The sequence below is a fragment of the Tachysurus fulvidraco genome, chromosome 14, assembly GCF_022655615.1.
Source record: "Tachysurus fulvidraco isolate hzauxx_2018 chromosome 14, HZAU_PFXX_2.0, whole genome shotgun sequence".
In the NCBI taxonomy this organism is placed as follows: domain Eukaryota; kingdom Metazoa; phylum Chordata; class Actinopteri; order Siluriformes; family Bagridae; genus Tachysurus; species Tachysurus fulvidraco.
The window spans coordinates 17,854,348-17,875,301 of NC_062531.1; the positions used below are offsets into that span (position 1 = coordinate 17,854,348).

Genomic DNA, 20,954 nt, shown 5'->3' on the forward strand with positions numbered 1-20,954 from the left:
ATTTAATAACTTTGGTATTTGTGGATTAAACCAATATAATGTTTCCCATTTTTTTAAATAGCTATACTTTGCAAACCACTGCTGTAGAGAAGCTGACTAACAGCCTCTAGTCCCTAACCTCCTTATGCTTGCACCCTGTCTCAGCTGTCAAAAGGACCGGAAGTTCAGAAAAAAAAACTGAAGGGAAACTAATCAATAGTGCCAGAAATTTGTATTGAATTTCTGTGCGCAAAATAGCCTGCAAATGTTGCTAAGGTCTGAACAGAAGACTATTTCTGTCCCCAAGGAAAATTAAGGTGGAGACTTTTAGCTGCTTGGCTCATTATCATTGGAAACCTATTATATTTACATTTGGCGATTTAATAGACCCTATTTTGAGCAGCTCTTCCTGCATTTAAATGTAAAGCAAGGAAGTCAAATAATTTTTTTGTCCAGTTCTTTCCAGAATTATGAAGCCTTGTCTTCGGGAATATTATAGAAGGCGTCATGTGACGGTTGTGAAGATGGCGCAGCGTAATCATATCTCTCACGTCCCCTCAGAACCAGGAGACCAGTTTACAGCACGGCATTTCAGGACCCACAGCTCGTAACAGCAACCGGCACGCGACAGCTTTTTAGCGCTTACATGTGATGAGACGCTCAAGGGACCTAAAATTGCTAAAATAAATCAATTAGCTGAGGCCACTGGCTCGTTCACTCGCTCCCAGATACTGCAGCAAATAACAGCGAAGATCAGATTTCCTCTCATTCTCTGCCTGTAGAGACCCAGGGCTCTGCATCACACACTGTAGATGCTTTCTGTTTGTTTTTCTTTTTTTCTTTTCCTGAAGGCGGATATGACAGTATGCGGAATGGGGAAGAGAAGAAATCGCTGTAAGGCTTCTTGTTTTTCTGTAAATAGTTAACATGTAGTCCTGAGTACATGGAGTTCTGCGTGTAGTGCCTGAGTAACACGCTACATTGCTCAGCCCTTCATCTTGAGCATCCTCCCACGACACCGGCGGAATGGAGCTTGATTTCCAGGAGAATTAAAAATCATCTTTTTTTATTTATTGAAATAATGTGGATTCCAACAGAAGATGAAAAATTCGGAGTCGGTGAGTAATCTTTCTCTCTGTCTTCCGCTGCATATTTATTGCCATATAATGACACACAGGCTTCTCCCCTATGCAACAATTTGCTCTTCCTTCAAGAAGTGCCAAAAGCTTGAGCTCATAAACCATCAAGACTCATTTGATAATTAAGTTGATCATTTCCAAATGTTTACTAAAGCGCAAATAAGCTGTAAAAAATGTTTATTATTATTTTTATTTATTTATTTGACATAAAACAGTTTGTGAGAAGTGATGGGAGGTGCAATGTGGCCTGATTAGCCTATTTACATCGACTGTAACCCTTGCTGATATAATAAAGCATAAAATATTTTATTTTATGTTGACTTTTTCTATTAAGTGCAAATCCTTCATTTTTCCTTCCCACACAAGCGTCGTACACGACTATTATAATCTTATTCACGCAGTAGCGTCAGATAAACATGTCTTCCTGTAGCCACGGGGGGGCGCTCCAGGCTCGCGTGCTGTCTAACAGGTGCACGACACGTTACGCTTCTGACGCAACGATCTTTAGCAACTACGTTCCTAACGCCCATTAACTGTGTTAAACGTGATGTCCGAAGATTAGACCATGTTCGTCAGCCACTTCCTTCACCGTGAATCGTGTCTATCAGACAGACCATATCAAACTGTTCTACACACGCAATACATCACTATTATTATGAAAAACATCTTTCTCTGACCATCTAACAAAGACAGAGCTGTTCAAGCTTGTAGACTATTTTTTACCAGAACAAGTACTAGCTAAGTACTGGTAAAAATAAATATAAAAATAAAAAAGAAGAGGATACAATTTTTGAATTATTATTTATTTTATACTTTTATATTTTGTATCACACTTTATTTATTTGTTTGTTTGTTTGTTTGTTTGTTTGTTTATTGCTTTATCTTGGACAAACTATAAAAAAGAATATAATAATAATAATAATAATAATAATAATAATAATAATAATAATAATAATAATAATGAGACGATTTTATTTTGATCAACTTAGCCAAGTAAAGAAGAAAACGGGAAAATAATTTACCTCCTGTAAAAGATGACCACCTTGCTGTGTGTTTCTGGCAGTTAGTGGCTGGTTGGGCCAAGTGGTATTTTTCAATATTACTTGACTGCTGTGGATACAGATATTGTTCTAGAAATATTAGGCATGAAAACATCCTGGATGGTGATGTCAGTCCATTGCAGGGCACCTCATGCACACATTAACAAAGTCAGTCCTCCTCTCAGGACTTTGTAGGAAACCAGAGTGTGGCTGAAGGTTCTTTTTAGAACTGGAAATAATGTTATCTGCTTTTTATTTTTAATCAGAGTCATCACAGGAAGTGATCCAATGGAAGTAGTGCAAGTGATAATCTCGGGTGCCTAGTTGGAAACTGCCCTTAAGCAGCCATATCAAAAATGTTTTAACTTTTGAGCAATGAGAGGGGAACCCACACCTGATCACATGGATAGGATAGTTCATTAGATGTTTTCATGCAATTTAATGACATTGAATTAAGAATGGACAGCACTTCTACATTCCTCCAACTGCAAGTGTATTATGCACAGTTCTAAAGCAATAGTGCAGTGTGACTAACAGCATTGGACTAAAGGCATTTGGGATTGCAATTAGAGAATTACATGTGTGGATTATTAGTGCTCATGACAAATCAGCGAGCCATAATAAAATCACAAGCCTCGTATTGTGTTACTGTCAAAGTACAATGTTCTGTTGGCTGTATGTCTGGAACAAGTAATGTAGATATGGTTTTGCTGCACTGCTTGTTCTCTCCATCATTACAGTAAAGATTATTAGATTATATACTGATATATGTATATTGACAATATTCTAAAAGCTTAATATTAGAAAAATAAAATGAATGGAAATGGAAAAATGTTGGCACGAGTCTGGAAGTACTTCATCTTTGAAGTATTAACGTACATAGCTCAGATATGTTACAAATCTTGCCTTACATATTTCTCTTTTTTTTATCCAAGCAAATACGACATATGTTCTCTTTTATCTATTAGGCCAGTTAAGGCTAAGTGATTTAGTGCTGTGTGTGTGTGTGTGTGTGTGTGTGTGTGTGTGTGTGTGTGTGTGTGTGTGTGTGTGTGTGTGTGTGTGTGTGTGTGTGTGTGGTAAATGTTTTTTGTTTGTTTTAATACTGCAGGGAATGTGAAATGGTAGCATCTGTCTCCTGTCATACCTCAGCTTCTTTCAGCAACGCAGAGCCATGTACAAAAAAGATAATTCCCAATGTAATTTCAGCTCAAGGATATTTTGAAAGCTAATACACTAGTAGAGGGAACACAATGTTGTTACAGTACAGTTTTTTTGCAGCAGGAATAAAGATCTATTGTCAAATCATCTAGCATTATTATATTCCATTGCTCATTTTTTTTACTAAGTCAAGGTTGCGTTGAGTTAAATTATCCCTACCAAGCTAAGGTACGGTGCCTTTTATAATTATTGGTCCCTTCATAGAATTTCTTGTTAATAAAATATTTTCTTTCAAGACATTTACTTAAGTGTACTTTTGAGAATATTTAAAATGCTTGCGTACAATTGTCCTTGTAAAGTAATATTTTTAAACAGCAGTAAGGACCAAATTAGATTACTAAAAAATTAAAAACATTGTCTTCTATTACCATGGGGGAATTAACCATTAAGGACATTTCCTATTGTGGTTATTGAAATAGCAGAGATTAAACCACATTGAAACTATGCACAGTTAAATTGGTATAATATTTGAAATATTTCTAAGCATAAGTGATTTTAGTAAACACATAGTCCATCAGGAAAGAAAATAGTGCTGCAAATGCAGTACACTTTCTCCTTTCAAAGTCCCCCAGAGATTCTGCTGCTCAAGGAAATTTAGTATTCTGATGTTAATAGTCACCAGAATGCAAGAGTGTTATTGTGGAGAAGAGATGTTTATATTTTGTGACTATAATGGTCAAATACTGTCCACACAATGCCTTCAGCTGGTAAACTATAGCAACAGAGATAACTAGTTAATTTCTACTTAAAGCTTAAAAAAGGATGCAGTGAAATCAGCATTATCTCAGTGAATCAGTTATTGAATAGTTACAGTATATGGCCAGAATTATGTGGACATAAGTATTGAAGATCCTTGTCAAAAGCGCTGGGTGTTAATATCGAGTTGTTCCTGCTGTGTTGCTGAAACAGCCTTCACTCTTCTGGGAAGGCTTTCAACTAGATGTTGGAATGTTGGAATGTGGTTGTGTTTAGCAGTTGCCTACAAGAGCACACAAAGTAAGATGTCAGACTAGAATTCCATCCATCTGATTTCTGTGCTTTTTATCCTAGACAGGGTCAGGTATGAGTAGGACACTATATGGGGGAGACCTTAACATGGTCTCAATTGGTGCAATTGCTCATACAATAGAAATACCAGTCAGCCTAAAATAGAAAAGAGTACCTGAAGGAAGCACTGCACCCACTGCATACATGGTGGAGGTAGGAATCAAAGCATCTACCCTGGAGGTGTGAGACAAACATGCTCTGGAGGCAGTGTTGCAATTTATCCCAAAAGGATGTTGTCCCAGGTTCATTCACTGGCATCTTCACAAAGTGAAGGTTTATACCCTGACCCTGTGGTTTATACTCTAAGTTACTGATCAGGTGATCCTTAAGCCTACCTACTCCATGTCCATCATATTATAGCTCACCCTGCACTCTGATCCCAAATCCATTAAAAGCTATGTAATATAATATTTGACCTTAACATTGGTGGTGAAGTCAGGGCTCTGTGCAGTCTTCTTCTTCTCTTCTTGTAAATCATGTCTGTATAGACCTCATTTTGTGCACAGTCATACTAGATTGTGTTTGGGCCCCTATCTTCCAAATGAAGAGATATCTGAAAGCTATAGCATAAAATATGTATTTCCAACTTTGTGGCACCATATATGGGCGTGATGGATGGCCAGAAGTTTTCCAGATCCTTTTGGCCATATATTTAATGTTAAATATGTAAATTGTAACTGTTTACACATAAATAAAATTGTTTGCTAAATTTTGTTAGTTCATTTAGCTATCTGGCCCATGTTTCCCACATTGGATTCCAGTGGCATTGCTGAAGTGTTCTAAAAAAGTGTAACAGGTCGGCAAATTCAAAATCTGTCATCAGCATCAACATATGACAACTGATACACACAAACATGAATACCTGACTCACTGAATTAATGATTGAGCCAAATCTAGCTGCTAGCACCTTTTTTAAGCTGCTATCAAATTTTACAATGTTTTGGAAAAAGGATATACTTGTTCATTGCATATAGATTTGTTAGTATGGCATTTGTCTTCAGTTATTGAGGTCATGGTCATAGAGGGGATCCAGAGCCGATCCCGGGTTGTGAGGTAGAAATGGATGTATCCAGTCCATATACACACAAATTCACACACATTCACACTCACATTCACACCTAGGAGCAATTCGGCAAGCCAAATAAAGGCATTATATTTTTTGGGAGGGGTGTGGAGAGGAACCATGAGAAGAACAGTCTGGAGACCTACCTCACTACCATGCCACAGTTTTACTATAATGGGAAAATCTATTTTACTTGATCTTTATTTGTAATAGGTATTTTTGGTATTAAGTATATCAGATAGTCCCAGATCATCCTTTAACTTTTAAATAAGTGTATCTTTATTTTTACTCATGTACTACAGTATGTACACGATAAGAGAATATACAGATATTCTAAAATATATATATTCTCCTAAATTAAGCCTTAATCCAAACTACTGCATTACAAAATGTAATCCTTTCCAAGTACTGTGGGTTTTCCACTGTGTTTACATACAGTAGTCACGTTCTGGAGCTCAGAACAGTTAGTTATAATTCCTTCTGTAACTTTAATTACATCATATTTTAGAAAAGTGTCTGACTGTATAAGTCAGGGTCTGACTGGTTGAGCATAAGTCTTATATCAAGATCAGATAATTACTGCATATGCAGAGCAGGTATAAAAATATTTAATACTAAATGAAAATCTGGACTCTAACAAAAAAAACTAGGCCATAAGGACAGTTTTGGTGTTGTGAGGAATTTGGTTTCTATTCATTGTTTATGATTACTCTTTTGTAGTGCGTGAAGAGCCTCGGATATTTAGTGTTTGCTCAGACTTGTGTTACTGCTTATGATGGTTTTTAATAGAAAATTTTTACTAAGAATAGTGTACCACAATTTTAAATGACTATTTTTATTTTTATCTGTTATAGTGTATTAACCTGTTTTTACTCCATTGTAACAAACAAGCTTCACTTTCATTTGAGAATTCAAATAAATTCCCCTTATGTATAATATTAAAAGCATCTCTATGAATGAAGACATAAATGACTGAAAGGCTGTATGCTTAAGTATTCACCCCTTGAACCTCATGAAGTATTTCATTGTAAATTATATTATCAGCAACAACTTAGAAGTGGAGTCTTCACAATTTCGTAGTATTCAGTACATTCCCTTTGTTGCTTTAATGACAGTGTGCACTCAAGCTGACACAAACACCATTAGTTTGTGTAAAACCTGATGATTCATATTAGATTAAATTTATTGGCGTGTCGTCTGAACACAGGCTTTAATAGAAGACTCACAGAAAATCTGACCTTTTGTACAGTGCTATTGCCAACATCACATTGCTTATATTTACTTAATAATCTTGAAAAGTGAATAGTCATGATGCTGAACAGCTCCTTTTTTTTTTTTTTTTTTTAAACGATACTACAAACCAATATAACGATTTTTTTTTTTTAATTTTCCAGATTACTTTAAGACATTTTTTTAGGTGGTCTCAGACTTTTGGGCCCTATATATATATATATATATATATATATATATAATATATATATATACACACACACACACACACACAGACAAAACATTTGGACTGTAAATTTCAAAATGTAATATCTGCGTTTTTGCCTGTTATTGTCTGTAGTATTTCTCTCGAGTGTCAGTATTGATCACCCTTCTTCCTCTCTTAGTGATAGGCAGTTTCCGAAGTTCGGTCAGTCATTCCCTGGTGCTGGAGCTTGGAGAAACTGTCCAAATCTTGGAGAAATGTGATGGTAAATCCAATAGTCACGGTATTAATAAATAAACCGATCACTTCAAACCTTTCAGAAAAGAGCCTGCGATTTATTAGTCTGTGTTAGAGAGTGTACAATTGAATAATCATGTGATTTGTTTTTTAAGGCTGGTACAGAGGATTTTCTACCAAAAGACCAACAGTAAAGGTGAGGTTATTGTTATTATAATAATAATTATTATTATAATGGTAAAATAATAATATTAATTCTTCCCAGCTTCACTGGCATAGTTTGTGGTATGTAAAGGAAACTGTTAATATTGTAACCCAAAAGACCCATTTGTTCATTGTAAACACAACGAAATGTAACAAAACAAAAATGCTAAAGACTAACATTATGGTTTAGCTCTAAAAGACAGTGAATGCTCTTTGTATAACTTTAGAAGAACCACAATGTTCTTGGCTTTCTTTGTTGGTGTAGCCTACAATATCTGGGCATACAGTGTCGCTTGAAAGTTTGTGAACCCTTTTGAAATTTCTATATTTCTGCCTGGAGATTTTTGAGGGCTTCAGAAAAAGAGTTGCTCATCAGGCTAGAAAAGGTAACAAAATCCTCTATAAAGATTTTGGACTCCAAAAATCTATAGTCATATAGATTCTGTACAAATGGAGGAAATTTAAGGCCAATGGTACATTCCCAGAAGTGGTCAACTAACAAAGATCACTCCAAAAGCAAGACACGTAACAGTGTTGGGTCAGAAAGGAATACAGGGTAACTTCTTAGCACCTTAAGGCCTTGCAAGGAGAAAGCCACTACTCTCCAAAAAGAACATTGCTATCCATGAATTTTGCTAAAATCAGCTGACTTTTGGAAAAGCAATTTGTGGAGAAATGAGACCAAAATAAAAACTTTTGTTTTAAAATGAGAAGTATTAATTTTCAAGAAACAAAAATACTCAATTCCAGCATAAGAACCTTATACTGTCTGTAAAACATAGGCCTGCATTGCTTATCGAAGAATGCAAAGGATGGGCCTGTATTGCCGCATCTGGGCCAGGACAGCTTGCCATCATTGTTGGAACAATGTTATTATTATTATGCCAGTGATCTCTAAATGAAAAAGACATCTGTCCATGAACTGAATCTCAAGAAAAAAATAGGTCATACACCAGGACAAAGAGCACAAGCACCCAAGTCTGTCTACCAAAGAATGATTAAAGAGGAACAAAGATAATGTTTTAGAATGGCCAAGTCAATGTGCTTGCGTAAATCCATTTGTGGAAGGACCTGAAGCAAGCAGTTCATGTGAGGACACCCACTATAATCTGAGTGTTGAAACTCTTCTGTAATGAAGAATGGAATAATATACTTCTAATCTGTTGTGCAGGACTGATCAAAAGCTACCAGACACTTTACTTGAAGTTTACAAGGGCTGAAAGCAAAGGTTCACATACTTTTGCAAGTCACAGATCTGTACAGTAACCCTGGATCATTTTTCTCAATAATTAAATTAAGAAGTATAATATTGTTGGCTCATTTGTTTGACCGATTACACTTTGTTTACTGTTAGGACTTTTAGGAAAAGCTGATGATGAATTAGACACATTTATGCAGAAATATAGGTATTTCTAAAGGATTCACAAACTTTCAAGTGACACGGTATACATAAAGGATATCTTAGTTATACAGCTAGTTTCCTGTTACAGAACTTCGTTAAAGCCTAAGAAAAAGCACCTTAGATCAATTATTACTCCTAATAAATGGCTAGAAACACATCTTTTGTAGGTTAGAGAAGCTGTCTGATTTGCACTTTTTGGATTGTGACATTTTAGAGGAGCATAGTTTTTGCAAACAGGTGTAGCGGTTAACATTAGAATGAAGAGAATCTCTTGGGGTGTACATGGGAAACAGTAAAGGACATCTAAAAGGAAACAACTTAAGTGTAAATAAATAGTCTGATGACATACACTACTACTCCAACTCACCTAGCCAGGTATCACCCACTCTCTTTTCTCTCCTACTCTTTCTAGTTCATTATAGGAAACTCCTCAGTTAAGAACATGACATTATATATCAATTGTTAGATAGCCTGTTTCTTGAGTAGATTTTTCGCATCTGTTAAAACCTGTTAGTTAGTTAGTCATCTTCACTGATTTGATAGTTAACTAATTACTTAAGATGATTCAAAGACAAAACTTATCACACCGTTTATTACTCCTAATTGCCTGTAAACACGCACAGCTTTCAGTTAGGAAAGGTGTCTGATTTGCTGGCATGGGGTAAAAATGAGCAAATTTTTTGAATGTGACACCATGGGACATTTTAGGGGAAAAAAATTCCAATTTGTTACAGATGCTCGTTCCTCACTATTGACTTCTGTTGTGTTTCTGTTGCCAGGTGGTGCGTTTGATGTCCGAGTGATGTGTAAATCTCAGGAGTCTCTAAGACGACAATAAATGACAATTTAAAAAGAAACAAATTTAGTGTATACACACACAGACTGACATGCACTAGTCCAACTCATAGCTATTTATCACCCACTCACTTTTCTCTCCTACTCTCTCTCTCTCTATCTCTCTCTCCCTCTCTCTCTCTCTCTCTCTCTCTCTCTCTCTCTCTCTCTCTCTCTCTCTCTCTCTCTCTCTCTCTCACACACACACACACACACTTACTCTCTCTCGTATTTTGCTCACCCTCATCCTCATGGGATGCTCAAATAAGCTCAAATTTACTCATGGAAAAGAAATTCTTTATCATGTTCCAGAAAAGTAGAGCGAGACGCACTGAGAAGACAGTAAAACTTTTTTAATGTGAGGTTGTACAGTAAATCAGAAAGTCTCTAGAGCAAAGCATTAAAGATATGATTCCAGCTTGTGTCCATGTTACATAACATACGCTGCTGCCTTATGCAGATATACTCAGAAATAATAGATCTTTTGCTCTCTGTCCTCAGGGCATTTTTCCTGCCAACTATGTGCACTTAAAGAAAGCAACAGTTACCAACAGGGGGTAAGTGTGTGATTCGACAATTCATGATAGCAGCATGCCTCATGAGCAAGAAAAATATTAGCGTAAATAAACTCCATGTTGAATGACTTTCTGTGACACTGAGTATAAAATTCACATTTGCTTGGATTTTAATAATCCTGTATGTGGTGCATTTCAGGCAGTGTGAGACCGTGGTTCCTCTTGAAGACCCGATTATCACTGAGTGTACCAGCACACTGCAGGAATGGGGAGTGCTGTGGAAACAGCTTTATGTGGTACAGTCTTTTATGACTACTCCAAAGTCCGCTAATTGTGTCTTGCGTCCAACATGTGTAAGATTGTATGTGAGCATGTGTTTGCAATCGTGTGTGTGTGTGTGTGTGTGTGTGTGTGTGTGTGTGTGTGTGTGTGTGTGTGTGTGTGTGTGTGTGTATGTGTATGTGTATGTGTGGGTGGTTTCAGTCAGGAGAAACCTTGGTCGTCTTGGTAACAATGAATTGTGTAATCTCTCACTACTCAGTTTAAGCAGAAAGGGGGCCTTGGGCGATGCCACCATAAAGCAAATGCTCTTCAAGCATGATTAATGCCATGTCCTGCTCTTTTCTCTCTATTTTTATTTATGGTAATTTATAAAAGTTATGGTTTATGTCACGATACATACTAAGGGGGTAACCAAAAAAGAAATATCAGTTCAGACTGAACAACCAGCATGATCTAAGAAAACAGTATATAATATCAAGATAATAAATTGTGCACAATATTTTTATTTTTACAGTTTTTTGATTCATCGTCAGTGGTTTGTCCCAGAGTGTGAAATTAACAAATTACAACCAAACTTCTGCTATATTTCTATGCAAGATTTCTATGCCCAAAATTAATTCTGCTTTTATTTATAGAGCCACTGCTATGAAGTTATGACCTTCAAATTGCTATTTGTTTGTTTATATATATATATATATATATATATATATATATATATATATATATATATATATATATATATATATATATATATATATCCAGAGAGATCCAACTTACTTTTTGTTGTTGTGCATATTGAATGTGTTATATAATTATTTATTTTTAATGTATGTACATTAACATTGTCTCCTTTGATTAAACAGAAGCACAGAGTAGAGCTATTCCAAAAGCTGCGGCATGTGATGAACGAGCTGATGGACCTGCGGCGTCAACTGATCCTGGGTCACATGACTCAGGAGCAGAGCCGCGAGGTCAAGCGCCACATCACTCTCCACCTGGACTGGGGCAATGAGTAAGCGCTTTACCAAGCACACATTTTTAACCCTTTCCTTTCAAACATGTTTTACTATTTTCTGTCAGTGTATTAAGTCTTGTTACTGTGATATCATGGTCTTTAATGCTAGTGTGACTGTACTGTATATGAGCAGTCATATGTCCGAAACTCCATTCTAAAGGTGCAGTTCCTATTATCCAGTTCCACAGCCAAGGCTTTCAGAAATTGGAACAGAAACTGTTGGAAAACAGATGATAATAAGCATAGCGATCAAGTAGCCATAATGGCTGTTAAATGGCCAGGTTTATACACTGAAAATCAATATAAGGCAATGGCAATTCATATTATTCAGTCATTATTCCATGCGATGTAAAACCATAGTTACACAATTGATGCTGACATCCCATGTTTTTTAAACTATCAGACATGCTGCTTCAGGTTTGTAGTCCAGTTTGCTTAGCAACAGGGAATATTGCAGTCCCTCCTACCTTCTTTCTTTGCCTTCCTCCTGGCAAATAAATGGTGGCAATTTGTATTTTATAGAGCCTCATGGACAGTGAGGAACATGGTATAGGCAGGATTGAAACCCTACCCATTACTTGTATTCTTTGCTATCTTGGAAGCTTTAATATGTCTCATGTCTTATAGCAAATACTACATTTACTCAATTTTAAATGATTTATTATAATATGTTCACTTTTAATTCCCACTCCTCTATTATAGACACCTGGGTTTAGACCTAGTACCAAGGAAGGAGTTTGAGATGGTGGATCCAGACCAGTTCAGTGTATCTGACCTCTACAAGATGGTTAGTGATTGGCCAAGCTGTCTGGACAGATTGTACTAGAAGGAGAGCATATGTACACCAAGCTAAATGTGCTCTGTGAAGTGTAGCGGCATGAAGGTGTGACTGTGTGTGTGTATGTGAGTGTTCACTCATTATAATAATATATTTATTATTGTTACAATTTCCAGTAATAACACTTTTTAACATTACTTAACATGCTGAGCTTTTTGCACAGTATACTGTAACACAGTGAACCTCATGCAATCATTATCATGAGAAATTGGATTATAAAGAAATCAGATTTGAGCTCCAAGTACAAACAAGGAATGTCTGATAACCAGTTGCCATAAACAGAAAATAAGGAAAAACATTTTACTATTCTTTGGAAAATAGAGTTCCAGATTGTGGATAAAGCTCTCAGTTTACCCTGGTCTGCTCTTGCTAGAGCTGTGTCAGGCAGGTCCCCAAGAGACACTCAGGCAGACCAATGCACACATATTTCACAGTTGGCTTGGTAACGTATGGGGATAATTCAAGAGGAGAGGCTGCTTGAATCTGTTACGGGAAAAAAAAGGAAAAAAATATGAATGAATTTACCTTATAATACAAAGAAGATTAAACACACACACACACACACACACACACACACACACACACACACACACACACACACACACACACACACACACACACATTCTTTGCTTTTTAACATCATCTGCATATTTGACCCTTTTCCAACAGAGGCTATATGGTCTTGAGATCCATTTTTTTCATAATTACTCTTATTTTTTTAATTACTAACATTTTGCTGTTCCTGCAAGGCAGATGTAAACCTATGACCAGACTGTGTGTGTGTGTCTGTGATTGTTTGTGTGTGTAACACGATAGGACAGCTAATTTCCGCAATTATCAATTCTGCCCCTGCTTTATCATCTACTGGGGTTGAAGAAAGGTCATAAATCCACATAGATATTTATTTTGTCTCGTCTCTTTTCTCTTAGCATGCCTCAAACAAACATTGTGGTCAATCAAGTACAGCACAGGTTTGAACTTTAATTATTAACACACATTAATTAATCAATATTAAACCAATATTAAATTGTTAAAATAGATGTATACATTCACAATACATCTGCATGTGATTTTTATTTTTTTTTCTCCAGGGGCAGCGTCACGGAGAAGGCTACCGGATACCAATTGCTCACCATCTCTTTCTCAACCTAAAAAACTTCACCTATAACAGCATCAATGAAGATGTGGAGGTGTTTTTTAGCCTCTATGATGCCCGTGAAAACAAATGCATCAGGTTAGATTCACGCACAAGCCTAGTGAAAACAAGCAGGCAAACAAGATTGATCCCAGAATCCAAATTTCAAATGAGTAATGTGCTAGCAATTAGAATATTTGAAGTACATCGTGCACTCTAGTTGTTACTTTGGATCACAACACAAAGTGCCCAAACATCACAACAAGGGAACACTTGTCCAGTGTAATATTTAATAGTTAAGCCATATTAATTTGTTAGCTTAATCACTCTCATTTCTGTGATGGTACTTCAGGCAGGATCGTACCCTCGCTACAGAATGTTTTATTATACACAAACAAAATGTATATAGAAGGTCAAATAAAGTTAAAAAATTGCTACTGTAAGTACTTATTTAAGAGCCACAAAAACAAAAAGAAATCTGGCTGAGAGTTTGTCTAATATTCTTTACGTGTTGAGAAGCTTCAGAAAATACATTTGACATCACTTTGAGTAAAGGAACCTAGTGACCATTGATGCTCCCTGGTTTGTGCATTTACAGAGCAAACTTTCCAGTGCACTGGGAGGAATTTGACATAGAGACAGCTCTGAAAATGGTCAACTACATGAGCCCTGACTACTGAACTGGGGAGCTGAAAGAGATGCACCCAATGAGTGCTATACAAAACTTGGATAAAATATGGATAAGATCTAGTCAAGTGACATGAGTGTTGTTAACTGATGGGAGTCATAGTCCTGCTCTGTTGTCGTTGTGATCTTGATATTATATGCTATAAAAGTTAAAACCACATTGATTGAGGCCTAAAGATAAATTAAACTCAAAATGCTGGGCTGAAATAGTATTTGCACATTGTCTGAGCTTGCCAACCTAAGCTAGCCAACAGGTTCTTAAAACCATGCTCGTAATTATCTTAGCTTAGTGTATGTCATGCGAAAATAACAGTTGCTATTTGTTATCTTACTCTGCTCCTTCTAGTTTATTGCTTTGTTTATTTTTGGGTTTCCTCAGATGACATAATAATAGCTTACCCCTTATCCAGCCATCTGAATTTGTTTCCTTGAATTAAGCAGCATTCAGTTAACCTGTTTCATGCAGTTAAATATGGTCTACAGTATCACTACGAATTTAGGAATATCATATTTTATTAAATATTTCCTAAGCTTCCATGCTTCATTAGCATGGACCTCTGATGAGCTGTCAATTAATTTTTTTTTTAGAAATTAGCTGACTAATTGTGAATATGGAGATGTGGATAAACCTGAGACTAACCTGAGACTTTCCTGTTTCTGTTATGCTTTCTGACAATATTTAATATTCCAGCGAAAGGTTTATAGTAAAGCTGAACAAAAACGGAGGGCCACAGAATCCTGAGAAAGTGGATAGACTCTGTACTCTTTTCATGGTAAGAAAGCATTTCATTGGTAATGTTTGGATTATTTCCTAAAAAAAAAAAAAGTCATTAAAAGGATCTGTTATATTTGATCGACTTGTAAAAAATGTACATATCTCTTTCTAGGATTTGAGCACAAAGGATCTCAAAAAAGAGCTCTATATTGTTGCACACGTCATTCGAACTGGTAAGATTTGTCAAATATATGATTTCATTTGATCTCCCAGTTTAGTCAGTACTCTATATGTATTTGGACAATGGCATGAACTTATTGGCTTTGTACTTCAGCACATATTTGAGATTCAAATGCAGAATGCCAGCTTTAATTTGAGGCTATTTTCAGCTACACTGATTCACATATGGCTGTATGCTGTATAGCTGTTGAGTTACAGTATATGGACATAGAGAGGAGTTATGCTTTTCGGGTGGAGTTTGAAGACAGCATCAACATGTCTGTGTGTGATTATATGTGATTACACAGAATATGCAATGAGTAATATGATAAATACAAGACTAATTAATGCATCCTTACATATGTTCATAGTATACTAGACTAATATTAAATGTTTATTTGAATGCTGCAATGTAAAGTCAGAACATAATGACAACAAAACTTAATATGAATAGCTTTATTGAATTGACTAGAAAATATAACTTAAAAAAGGCACTAAACACATACAAAAGATCTTGCTTTCTCCTATATTCTTCTGAGATACTGCAACAGTAAAAGGTGGTATTAGTACAGGAGTCGGACATGCAGAATGCCTCATGCTACTGGTCTGAGGAGCAAAACATTATAAGAAATTAAAGTCACAGTATCAACCACCATGCTGTATGACCTGAGATCTGACACAAGTTAATCCAACAGTTCAGCACAGCAGAACATATGATGGAGAGCCCCGGCTGTCTGTATTGATTCTCACTGTGAAGCAGATAAGGCAGCAAGATTAAGAAATCTGATCTACCTGAGCTAAAATGGTTGTGTTGCTTTCTGATCATGGAAACACTTTAATGCCTGTACAGGATAGCTTGAGGCTCTCTTCGCTTCTGATTTGTGAAGATTGGACAATGTATGTCATTTGTATGTGCTGATAAAGTGATGTAGAAGTATGGCCAGAAGTATGTAGACACCTTACCGTCATGTCCACATGTGGGTCATTTCCAAATTTTTGCCACAAAAATGGAAGCACACACTGAATATATAGGATGTCTGAATGCTGTAACTTTAAGATTTTCCTTTAATAAGCCCAAATCTGTTCCAGCATGACAGTACCTCTGGCACAGTGTGTGACCCACGAAGGCATGGTTTGCCAAGTTTAGGGTGGAAGAACACAAGTAGCCTCAATTGGCTCTCAACCCCCATGAACAACTCTGGGATAAATTGGAATACTGCACTCCAGACCTCCTTGTAAAGGTCTTAAACTCACTAATGCTTCAAAATCTAGAGACAAGCCTTTCTAGAAGATTGGAGGTTAATATACTTTGCAAAGGGGAACTAAATCTGGAGTGCTATGTTCACCAAGGACATACAGGTATGATTGTCAGGTGTCCACGTAAAAATGGACAGTGTTTTACACCAACTATATTTTATTTATCTCTATTCATATTTGCTGTATAAAAATATAGAAGAAATATAGCAAATCTTGAAGTCATTGTTTATTGAAATTTAGCTTTTAAAATATCCTACCAAACTGACACAAATCAGTATCTCTCTCTCTCTCTCTCTCTCTCTCTCTCTCTCTCTCTCTCTCTCACACACACACACACACACACACACACACACACACACACACACACACACACACACACACACACACACACACACACACACACAAACGATGTGAATTGTTGTGAATTGTTGTTTGGTTTATTGTTTTATTTGAGGGATATACCTGAAACGTTTGCATCTTGGCATATTGTTGAATCAGCTGTGAGCTTGTGGGATGCCCTGCTACTGAAGATGTGTATGACCAGATCATGTGGATTATGTTTTACCGCCTTGTCGTTTCACAGATTTGAAGTAGAACATTTCTAATAGGAGATTTTAGGGCGTTTTAACTAGAACACAACTTAAATGCATATTGTATGTTAAAGTATTTTTTTAACACCAGACAAATTGGCAGCCTGCCTGAGTTGATCTTGTGGTGTTGTGCAGTTTGCACTTTCAGCGTTTCCCGTGCATTCGGTGGCTGGCATGGTCTCACAGGAACATTAAGGTCTCAGACCAGGTACAAATAAATCCAGCTCCTCATTATTCCCAAATCACTAATACTTGCAAGAGCCTAAGTAGTGTTCTACTATATGTATGCTACATGCACATTGAGTATATCAGAAATGGAATTATTCACTGAAGGATGTGAATGTTGTCTTAGTGAGCATGAACAAAACACCCACCCACCCACCCTCATCTTTTCTTTTTGAGACATCCTACTTTTTTTTCTGCCATTCTCATTTATGCATCAAGTCACTCAACCAATTGGCCAGCTACTCTAGTTGGTTCAGGGACAGGGAGATATCTTGACAGCTCAGCCTGCACCTTTTCACAAGTCACAATGGAAGGTGGTAATTAGGGCATATGCTATCCAGTCACATTTGGCAGCCAAGCTATAGAAAGAAAATACCTAACCCATCACTGATCTACTATTCTGTGTATTACTACTATATGTTTCTGCTTCAAAATTCACATGTAATGTACTGTTATATAATTATTGAATCCTTACATTAAAAACTGCATATAAATGGAAATAGAACTGATCAGGGATTTAGTATACCTTGTTTAACTGACTTTGATTACACCAAATGAGTTTGTAGCTTTAAATGAGGTTAGTCCTCCTGGATACATTAATATACTCTAGTCTAATTAGCGAAAGAAGAAATATTATATTTCTAACGGATTGCCTGGAGTAAAGCAATACAATTGCTTAGAGTAAAGACAATACATATATTCCAGGATTGTCAGTTAATACAGTAGCAAATTTAATGTAGTGATGACTTAATTTAATGTCTCCATGATACAGTAGGGAGAAAATTCTATGTATTAATTTAATAGTATCTGATGAATAATTATATGGAGAACAATACAATCAGTAGTCTAATACAGTACTGTACTCGTATCAAACATACTGAGTTAATTCCCAGATTTCCTCTTGAGTAGTAGATCTGATACATATGCATTTTCCTAAAGAAATACTAAAAGAAAGAATTGAATCTCTCTTACAAATAATAGACTCATCCCTTATGATTGGCAACATATAGAAATCTTCCAACTGTTATCTATAACAATTAACAGAAATGTCCAGAGTATTCTGAGTAACTTTCTACTTTATGTCTGACAAGAGAGAATTAAATGTAATTTGATCAGTGGGGAAATAAAAACATGAATCAGAATCAGAAAGACCTTTATTGCTAAGTATGATTGCGCAAACAAGGAAACACAATACACACACAGTATTTCTTTCCATTGGTGGCATGTAGAAAAATTACCACACCAAAAAGCAAGGTCTTCATTTCCATTGCTCTTAATACACCTTTTTAATCAGCAAGGGATTTAAAAAAAATTAATTATTGATAATCAAATGCCTAATGTGTGTCAGAAGTGATTGTAATCTGCCTTTCATTCAGCTGCATTACATTTACTGTGAAATACAACACACAAATTGTATTGCTTTTAATTATACATACCTGTACTTTACACACAGGAAAGCAAACCATCACATTGCTTTTAAGTCACTTACTCTCTCACTGCAGCCTTTTGCTTTTTAAAAAAAAAATGAAATTCTGAATCATATCAGACATGAATTTACGTTACACTGTATTTTGCTTTCATCATTTTTCATTATTTAATTTTAGTGCCATTCTGAAATGCAATTACTGTCTAGACGTATCCCTAACAAATGTTGATTGTAGTTAGAGAATAAACAAGAACATGAAAGCACCCTTTTCCTAGAAGTGTTTCTGTCCATATAAAAGAACCTCTTACAAAGTTTATTGGCTTCTGAACATAAAGTTTTTCAGAATTACTCCTAAAACAAGATTTAAAAAAGTGTTTATAAAATTACATAAATCTCACAGCATAAATTTCCTAGACTTTGCTCCCAATAGGAGAGAGAAAATTGTTTACCTATCATCAGAAGATGCCATTGGAAACCAAAGGAGAAAAACTGGCTGTGATGTCTGGGCAAAATTAATTACATACTCTCTTCTGTGTCAGAGACATTACCTACTCACTGGCATCTGTGACCTAATATATGCAGAAGTGTGCAGATAGAGCTTTCCTCAGAGTGTTACAGTACCTGGCCTCGTGATGCAGAATGAACAGCAGATCGAAAAGATGCTGTGGCTGGCATTACATGTCTTAGAGGTTGTACAGTTGATAACTGCAGTATGGATTTGGCAGATAAACAAATTTGGAAGAAAATGGGGGGAAACATTTAGACTTACTTCCAGCAAAGTCTAGGATCAACATTTATCAGCTGTAAGGTTTCTGGCATCGTTTAGGGCAGGGGTTGGCAACCCGCGGCTCCGGAGCCGCAAGTGGCTCTTTCATCCCTCTGCTGCGGCTCCCTGTAGATTTGGAAAATAAAAATTTAATTTAAATTTCTTTTATTTTAGTTAGTTAGTTAGTTTAAAAAAAAGGTAATTCTAAATTCTAAGATTATGATGCTCTTGTAACATTAAAATAAACCGTGTTTAATTTTTTTGTGGGTCAAAATATGCGTCATAACTGCCGACTTGTGAAATCCAACACAGAGAAGCAGCCGCATTTTTGGTTTGCTGCAGCCGGCAAAATTTTGATGTCATGCAAGGCTGTCAAGTGTCACGCATTGAGACTGATAGTCACACATTTGGGTCTTTTATCACGCTTTCCCGCCACACATTGTATTTCTCATGCAGAAAAACTTTTTGACTATTTATCATATATTTAATAAGCTGCAGCGCCCAAAATGTATCAGTCCGGACCGCTGTCTGGAACCGCGCAGGAATCAAGCGCGTCTCCCCTGAAGTTATTAGTCGAGCCTGACACTTATCAGCCAATCAAAAAAGAGGCTACACAATAGCCAATCAGAAAATAGCAATATCTGGGAAAGATTTAACCCAACAACCAATGAAAAAAATTGGGGTTGCGTGGGGGTTGGAGATGTCACGCTTGCCTGTCTAGACATTGACATTAGACATTGAACATTTTATTTGAAAGTAACCTTCAACCCAGCGTATTTTTACTTAAGGTTAGTTCAAACTGTTCAAAATATTTTTGTTTGCCTGCAGAAATAAAATTTCGTTTACTCGGTAGCAGTTCATTGATTTCATAAATGCAACACACTACATTTTTTTTCTATACTTTCCATAAAGGTAAAAAACGATATATGCAGTGTTATCTTCATTTTGGATGTCAAATGGGTTTTGTGGCTCCCTGTGTTTTTTTTCTGTGGGAAACAGGTCCAAATGGCTCTTTGAGTGTTTAAGGTTGCCGACCCCTGGTTTAGGGTATCATCATGCTTCATAAGTCAGATTATCATGGAATCAAATGATGCACATATTCTTCCAGTAATACACCAAAAGGCTTTTCACACTGCACTTAACCTTGGGGTACTGTTGTTCTAAAGACAGATTTAACCCGTAGTTAACCCGTAGAGGAACGTTTCACATTTGTGGTAATTTATAAGCAGGGTTAGCACCACTTTCATTCAGAGTTTGTCGGTTCTTTACAACTATATTGCCATTATAATTATAATTAAAAGTAACTAGAAAATGTCTCACCCACAAGACACTTCATCAGGACAATGTTATAAGCTCTGCTTTCATGTGAAAGATTTTTCAAAACTTGAAAAAAAGGGAAAAAAAATAAAAACAAAATACCGTATTTTCCGCACTATAAAGCTCACCGAATTCATAAGGCGCAGTCTCAATTACGGGGTCTATTTCTGTACTTAACCCATACATAAGGCGCACCGTATTATAAGGCGCATGCTAAAACATACGGTCCACAAAAAAGGTAACAGAAGCAAAACAGTGAGTTTAGTTGAACTTTATTCTACTATTGATGTTGAATTCTTTTGCAGCTGCTCTATTCCCATTTACAACCGCGTAACTTATAGCCTGTAGTTTGAATTGTGCCTCGTA

General features: G+C 36.3%; 1 protein-coding gene across 1 annotated transcript in view; it reads left to right on the plus strand.

Annotated features, from left to right (window-relative positions):
• The first annotated feature begins 227 nt into the window (after positions 1-227).
• LOC113658544 (dedicator of cytokinesis protein 3-like) overlaps positions 228-20,954 on the plus strand; it is a 66,189-nt gene continuing 45,462 nt past the window's right edge. The window contains exons 1-11 of the mRNA XM_027171083.2: positions 228-1,097; positions 7,106-7,189; positions 7,317-7,357; positions 10,103-10,158; positions 10,316-10,412; positions 11,262-11,410; positions 12,116-12,200; positions 13,181-13,222; positions 13,343-13,485; positions 14,765-14,846; positions 14,961-15,021. Coding sequence (XP_027026884.2) covers positions 1,061-1,097; positions 7,106-7,189; positions 7,317-7,357; positions 10,103-10,158; positions 10,316-10,412; positions 11,262-11,410; positions 12,116-12,200; positions 13,181-13,222; positions 13,343-13,485; positions 14,765-14,846; positions 14,961-15,021 — 877 coding nt within the window. The 5' untranslated portion in view covers positions 228-1,060. The remainder of the gene's footprint in view (positions 1,098-7,105; positions 7,190-7,316; positions 7,358-10,102; positions 10,159-10,315; positions 10,413-11,261; positions 11,411-12,115; positions 12,201-13,180; positions 13,223-13,342; positions 13,486-14,764; positions 14,847-14,960; positions 15,022-20,954) is intronic.